Raw genomic sequence first — 7712 nt, 5'->3', positions numbered from 1 at the left:
CCCAGATTTCCAGGTTCCCTCTCCGAACCCCATCTCGGTGCTCTGGGAGCCGGCGCGAGGCCAGGAGGAGTTTGGGGTGGGTGCCTGGATGGCCGGGAACTCTCTCCCGCCAGGATTGCAGAGGTGGGGGGTGAAGGATGCTCCTGAGCCAGGGTGGGTTTGCTCCTGAGCCAGGGTGGGTTTCCTCCCTCGCTCGGGAAGAGCCCTGGCAGCCCCGGGATGAGGGATGTGGATGCTCCTCAGCCGGGGTGGGTTTCCTCCCTCCTTCCCTCCCTTGGGAAGAGCCCTGGCAGCCCCGGGATGCGGGATGCGGTACTTAGAGGCTGACAGCAAACCGCACCCAGCGCCGTGGAGACCTGCCGAGCCAGCCTGATGGTCTTCATTATGGAGCAAGGGGCTGAGCTCAGGCCCGGGATCCGCAGCCAGAAGGGAAACCTGATTGTTAAAATTAAAATTAAAACCTCAGTGGGGGAATTTAGCAGTTTTTAAGGTCTGTTTTTAGGAAAGGGAAGCGGATGCTTTTAGCCGCCAGTCCCCTGACCAAAGGCAAACACAAGCCGGGCAAAGCCACAAGGTAGAGCTCTGTAGCACCGTGACCCATCGGGCAAAGCCCAGAGCCACCCCGAAGCCCAGGGCTGCTGGGAGCTTTTGCTGTCCTTCCTGAGCGAGGTGTCTCCTTCTCCAGACCTTCAACCTCCTTCTCCAACCATGGAGAAAACCATGGGGCCAGAGGGGGACTGTTGGGATAAACCTTTTGGGGTTTGAGGTCGGGCTTCCACCTCCAAGCACCAAGGAACAGGGGGATGTCCAAGCGCTCCTCGGGAGGAGGCGGGGTTGCATCTCTCAGGAGGGTCCCCGCTTCCATGGGGTGGCTTCTGATGCCCCCTCCTCTCCATCCCTTGCAGTCTCCAGACCACAGACTTCCCCCGAGGACCTGAAGGCGCTGATGGGGAACGTCAACCGCCTCAACGAGAGCTTTAGGGACATGCAGGTGAAGCTGCTGCACCTACCCCTGAAGGGGGACATGCTGGATCACATCTGGAGGCTCCAGGACCTCCTGCAGAACCACTCGGACTCCTTGTTCCTCATGACGGGGTCACTGCAGAAGCTGGAAGGGCTTCTCTGGAGCCTGCAGACCCAGGCCAGCCAAACTGACAAGGCGGTGTCCAACCTCTGGGACAGCTTGACCCAGCAGAGCGACGCAGCTCAGCAGGAGATGTACAAGCTCTCCGTGGAAGGCAACAGCAGCCGGCTGCTGCTGCAGCACCACGACCACCTCCTGAGCCACCTGGGCAGCAGGGTGGAGAGCCTGAGCGACCAGGTGATGGCCGTGAACGGGGCCATGGACACCATGAACAGGACCTTCTCCTACGACGTGAACATCCACCATACCCGCATCCAGGACCTGCAGGTGCTGATCAGCAACGCCACCGAAGATGCCCGGCAGATGCGTCTCATCCACATAGCCATGGAGGAGCAGCTGAAGCACGAGCTGGCCATCCTCAACAACGTGACGGAGGACCTGCGGCTGAAGGACTGGGAGCACTCCGTTGCGCTGAAGAACATCTCCATGATACGCGGTAAGCCGAGCATCTCTTATAAGCAGCTCCCTTGCTGGTGCATGAAGCTGTTGTGAGGAGGGGGGTGTCCTTGGTGCTTTGGGTGGTGGTGGAAATGGTCCCTGTGGCATGGGGATGTCCTGTGGGGATGTCTCAGGTACTCTTTGGTATATCGAATCCACCAGGCACCACTGTTGAGGTGTCTGTGGTGCTCAGGTGTCTCCATCACCTTGGACTCTTGGACTCTCCAAATGCTCCCCCATCCATGTTAGGAAGAAAGCTCCCAAGGTTCCCTCAAAGATGCCAGGAAAAAACTCTGCCAGGTCCCTCCTGACCATGAAAGTGAACCAGACCGAGCGCGGCAGAGACGGTGGGTTTTTTGCCCTGCTTCGTACTGCAGTGATCAAGCAGAAGGCTGCCCACCAGTTCCCTCAGTCATCATCAATCACATAATTCGCTTTACTGTACATCCCCTTTACTCCATTTCCCCCCTCCCATCTTCTCCTCCTTTACCACCCTCAGCCCCTCCCAAGTCATCGAATCACAGAATAGTTTGGGTTGGAAGGGACCTCTAAAGGTCACCTAGTCCAACCCCCCTGCCGTGGGCAGGGACATCTTCAACTAGAGCAGGTTGCTCAGAGCCCCGTCCAACCTGACCTGGAATGTTTCCAGGGATGGGGCATCCACCACCTCTCTGGGCAACCTGGGCCAGTGTCTCGCCACCCTCAGCATGGTGAAATAAACAACCCATCCCTGCTAACTCTTGACGATTGACTCTAGTTTTGCTGATCCCCTTTTTTCGGTATTTAATATGGTTGCCTCAGTAATCTGCCCCCCCTCCCCGCAGTCTGCTAAGCATGTACTCCCTTTTTCTTAATTATCTGCAAGGTCCAGCCATTTGTCACACCGTTATCTCGTGAGCGTAGCTGTATGGCCAGGGTTAACCATCTACTTGGACATTTCTTCCTCTCTGATGTCAGGAATTTCCAGCTGTTCCATATCTTACTGTCTTGCTGCTGTGGGATCACCCACTTCTCTGCATCCCACAGCACTAGATCTCCCAGGACAGCCCAGCTCCAAGGGGACCAGCTCAGGTGGAGACGCCTGCACTGGAGAAACCCATGTCTGCTGCGGTGGGCCCCGGTCCGGCTGCCTGATGTGACAGGGGAGCGGCAAGAGGAGGGTCCCTCTGTGCTGCACCAAGGGAGAGGTGGCTTTTGCTTCAAAGATCTTAGAGGCTAAAACAGGAGAGGGAGCGAAGGGAGCTGCACTCCTTGGGAGCAGCTTGGCTTCGTGGGATGATGGGGAAGGGAAAGGGTCAGGCTCTTCGGGAACAGGGGCAGCCGAACAGGGCTGTGATGGGAACCAGCAAAGTCATGAGCATCTTCGCGATTTATGGCACAAGAGCAAGGGGGAACCCAATGAAATGGTGGGCAGCAAGCCCAGGAGAGGCTCAGCCCTTTCCCACATGCCACCTTTTCACCCAGCTGGAGCCCCTTGCTGCAGGACTTTGTGGAGGCAGAAACCCAAGCGGGTCCAAAAGGAGCCGGACAAATTCACGCAGGACTCATCCATGGCTGTTAAATGCCATGACCTGATGGTCATGGCATTTAACACAGCATTTAACATGGCATCCACCACAGTCCCAGCGAATGAACTGGCCATGGGAGAGGGAAAAACCATGAAGAAACACAGAAAAGCCCAGTGCAAGCTCTTGGGGGCAGAGCAAGAGGTTGGGGGACAGTTGCTGTCCCACTTGCAGGCTGTTGGTTTGCACCTGCGGAGATGCAATGAGCTGTTGCTCATTTCTGGTCCTTCCAGCTGAAATACCAGATGGGGAAGGAAGGGGCTGACGCCAAAACACTTGCTCCCTCTAGCCTTCTGCTGAGCCGAGAGGGGACAGATGTGGTTCGAACCGCAGCAGCTACATCTCCCCATCCAGGCCAACCATCACCCTTGGGTACCAGCAGCTCATAGGGGTCATTTCCCCGGTCCTTGGGGGACGTTGGCTCCCAATGCCTGGTTCGGGGCTGCTGGGACTATGTTGCACCCGCTGCTTCGAGGTTTTCATAGCTGCCTACCCACCCCCGTGGCCTCTCTTCCCCCCACTGCCATGGGGAGGACTTCACCGTCTCTTGGATGAAGCCACTGAGGAAGGGGACTTGTCGTGGAGCCCGACACCCATGCGCCATGTCACTCCAATTAACAGGAGCAGAAAGCAAAACAAATCCCCTCCCAATGGGCCAGCACCTGATTTATCAGCCGCTGCCCCGACACATTCCTGGCAGCCCCCACCTCCCTCTCTCCCCATCCCTCCTCCCTCCCCGCTTTCTGTCGGCAGCCATGGGTCGTGGATAATTTAGGAGCCTTGTGCTCAGCTGGCTTTACCCCGGCTCCAAATGTCCTTGGATGAATCCACCATGCTCCTGGCTGGATTTGCAGCAGCAGAGCCAGTCCTGGGCGATGCAGGGCTGCCTGCTCGGGGGTGCATCTTCCTTCCCCCGAGACCTTAGCTACCCCGGGCTCTGGCTTTTTGAGGCTGTCTGCTGGTGATGGCAGCTTGGGGAGGGCCCCAGGCTCGTCTCCGGCAGCCGACGATGCCAAGCAGCTTGTGTGTCTCGAGGGCTTGGCCTCGCAGCGCAGAGGGGCTCTGGGTCTTAAACAATGGTGTCACCAGGAGGGAGGATGCCCGGGATCATCCACCGCCTGCCCGGAGCTGCTTGCACAACTCGCTGGGTGGGATGTGCTGGCTCGCAGCGGGTCTGGCGGGGTGATTGCAACGGTCCCATCTGGCCGTCAGATCTGTGCACATCATGAAAGTCCTCATCCCGATGGTTTTGGAGGGTTTTTCTTCTCCGCTGATGCAGTGAGCAGCCCAGCCCTGTGCAAGCAGGAGGGTGAAGCAGGGGTGCATCTGGGCTGGGGTTTTCTTTCCTGAGTGCAAACCTCAAGCACTGTGGGGTGGGGACCAGCTTGGCACGGTGTCTGCAGCGCTGCTCAGCCTCTCCCAACCACCCCTCCCAGTGCTCATGCATCCTCCACTGCAGCTGCTCCCTGTGTCCCAGCCCAGGAGCTGTCCCTGGGAATGGGACCATCTCTGCTTATGGAGCTGCCTGGATGTAGCCAAGAGGTGTTCTGGTGGCTGATGGACCCACAGGGCTCACTACCGTGGGAATAGCTCTGAAGGATGAATGCCAAAACCTAGGAGCCAACAAACGGGATCAGCCTGACAATCTGCCCATCCCCAAGCCCCGTTTCTAACCCCAGGCATTAGGGAAAGGGACAACATGTGTCTTTCCCGGCTGTGTTCTCCCAGCCTCCAGCTCTTACGGAGCAGATGAGACTGTCTGTCGCCCATGGTCATCCTCCATGAAACTTAGTTCCCTTCTTAGCCTGTCCATGCCCTTGACCTCCCCGATGTCCCTTGGGACAGTTTTCTGAGATGATAGATGAGATGAGATGAGATGAGATGAGATGAGATGAGATGAGATGAGATGAGATGAGATGAGATGAGATGAGATGAGATGAGATGAGATGGTGGCAGAGGACTGGGGGGGCTGCACTGTAGCAGCTGATTTTAAGGAGGAAGGGCAGCTCCAACCCCCATCCCACCGAGAGATGCCCCGAGCGGGCAGCTTCCATGTCCCTTCCAGGGTTAACAGAACTGAGGTGGGGCCCTAGTGTGGGTTATTTCCCAGTGTGCCGATAAAACCAGAGCAGATGGAAGTTGTCGGAGCTGCCCCTGCACAGGGGACCTCGGCTGAGCCATGCTGGAGCCGGCGTGGGGGAAGAAAGACATTTCGTGTCAGCAGTAGTTTTGCTCCAGGGCCTCTGGTGTGGGACCCCTTCCCTTCGGAGAGGATGCTTGGGGCAAAGTCAGGGTGACGAAATGGGAGACCTTTCCTCGGTGGCTCCCACCGCAGATGTCTCCAGGGTGGCTTTTAGTTTTGCTCGCGGTGGGAAAGCATCTGTTTTGTTTAAGCATGTGGTTTTCAGCAGCCCAACCTTTGCTGTGCTGGGGTGCCGCAGGGGAGGGAAGAACTTGACCTCAACCCAGGAGCATGGCTGCGTCATGCGGAGTTTTCACTGCTCATCCTGGGACACGTGGGGCCTTCAGGCAGGAGATGGTGCTGGTAGAAAAACCCCTTTGCCTTGACACTCCCACTGCTACCCATCAAAATCACCATCACCTCTATAAAGCCATGGATCTCCAGCAGGCCCTGCTTTCTGTAATGCCCTGTAGGCTGAAATTAATGGTATCGACTTATTTAAATACATTCTCCGTTAGTTCTTTATTTCAGAAGGGGCTGGGTCATATGGGGCAGCCTAAACATACCCACATTATTCCACTTCAACAAACTGGCACGACTTGACCTCCCTCTTGCTCTTTTGGGGCACTGAAAATAAATGGCTGTACTTAACACCGTCTATTTATGCAATCGGGTGCTTCCTATTGCTTATTTATTTGCCCGTCTATTCAGTTTTTCAAACTCCAGCAGGCAAGTAAACAGATTTAAGAACATGTAGTTTTACGCTGAGGGTGGCGAGACACTGGCCCAGGTTGCCCAGAGAGGTGGTGGATGCCCCATCCCTGGGAACATTCCAGGTCAGGCTGGACGGGGCTCTGAGCAACCTGCTCTAGTTGAAGACGTCCCTGCCCACGGCAGGGGGGTTGGGCTAGATGACCTTTAGAGGTCCCTTCCCACCCAAACCATTCTGTCATCCGATGATTTAATGTCTGAACACCCTTCTTTAATGCTATGGGGATGAAAACTATTTCACCAGCCACCCCAGCACCTTCGTACAGCACACACCTCGCCTGGCTCCTGCCCCATGTCCCTCTGTGGAGCAGCTCTTGAACGTCGCTGGACCTTCTCCATCATGGAGAACCCTGCCTCTCCTACCCAGGGCCAGGCAGCGTCCCTGCTGCGCGTGGTTCCTCTTGTTCCCACCCAAAAATGCCTCCTCATTGTACTCAGCTCTCCCGGGGGTCCATTGTTCTTTGCATCCTTTTGTTTTGCCGACTGGGAACAGGAGATGTGCCCAGGGTCTGGGGTCCGTCCCCACGTCCTCTCGGCGCCCGGAGATGTGCATCACCCTAGGGAAGAGGAAACCCAGGGCAAGCTAATGCAATAGTTCCCCGCAGTCCTCTCCTAGCCCCTGGCCATCTCCAGCTCGGGACGTTTCCTGAGCTTGCTGCAGTTCACCTGCTCAGGAACCTGCTAATTTCTGCATAATATTTGCAGATTCTAATTACTCATGCATTAAGACTCCTAAACATCCCCCCTCTTCCTCTCCTCATCCTTTCGCCTTACCACGTCGCCTGTAGCCCTGGCTGGTTGGTTGCTTTCTGCACAACTGTGAGATTACGGCTTTGGGGGTTTCTAGGAAAAGAGTGTTTAACAGTTTCCAATTATCACCCTGGCTTGGTAGGACAAAGACCAAATGACCCCTCGGGGCCTCTCTCTGCCCTATTTTCTATCATCCCATGAGTCTTTTTTTTTTTTTTTTCACCTGTTCACATTCTTTTTTTCCATTGATTTAGCTCATAATTGTTTTCAGCTTTGCGGACTTGGCCCTTTGCAGGCTGAGGAATATAACTCTATTACTGGGTCGGACTTTCTGCTCGCTCACGGGAGTTTACACCGAAAAGCAATCACCGATGGCCGGTTCCTGATGAGATCGGTGATGCAAATACTCTAAGGTTCACCTCAATATTCCCAAAATGCATTTCTTTTTGTTTTTTTTTTTTTTTTCTTTTTTTCTTAACTTTTTTTCATTGGCGACGTCACAACTTTTGGTCAAAAGGAAATTCCAGGAGACTGGAATTTCCCACGGAGTCACGCTCAAGGTGGAAGCACAGGAGCTGCAAGGTGAAATTTTCTGGCACGTGAGACAGGTTGATGGAGTCACGTTTGGCCTTTAAAACCCATAGACTGTGGAAGAAGGCTGCTGGCAAGCTCCCTCGCTGTCACTTTGCTCCTGTCTGCGGGGGTCTGTGTTTATGAGAGGTCCCTGGACACCTGATGAATGATAACGGCTGGGGAAGGGTGGGTGGGTGGGTGGGTGCATGCACTGGTGCATCTGCTGCACAGCTGCGAAGCTGGGGCGCGATGGCTGCACTCCGATACCTGTTGGGTTTCAGGGGCACCA

General features: G+C 55.6%; 1 protein-coding gene across 1 annotated transcript in view; it reads left to right on the top strand.

The window, feature by feature from the left end:
- SCARA5 (scavenger receptor class A, member 5) overlaps positions 1–7712 on the top strand; it is a 43088-nt gene that overhangs the window by 12240 nt on the left and 23136 nt on the right. The window contains exon 3 of the mRNA XM_009324982.1: positions 906–1580. Within this exon, the coding sequence (XP_009323257.1) occupies positions 906–1580 (675 nt within the window). The remainder of the gene's footprint in view (positions 1–905; positions 1581–7712) is intronic.

Source organism: Pygoscelis adeliae, unplaced genomic scaffold, assembly GCF_000699105.1.
Source record: "Pygoscelis adeliae isolate BGI_AS28 unplaced genomic scaffold, ASM69910v1 Scaffold666, whole genome shotgun sequence".
Taxonomy (NCBI): domain Eukaryota; kingdom Metazoa; phylum Chordata; class Aves; order Sphenisciformes; family Spheniscidae; genus Pygoscelis; species Pygoscelis adeliae.
The sequence above is the reverse complement of the archived record's forward strand: the minus strand, read 5'-3'. Positions and strand labels throughout refer to the sequence as shown.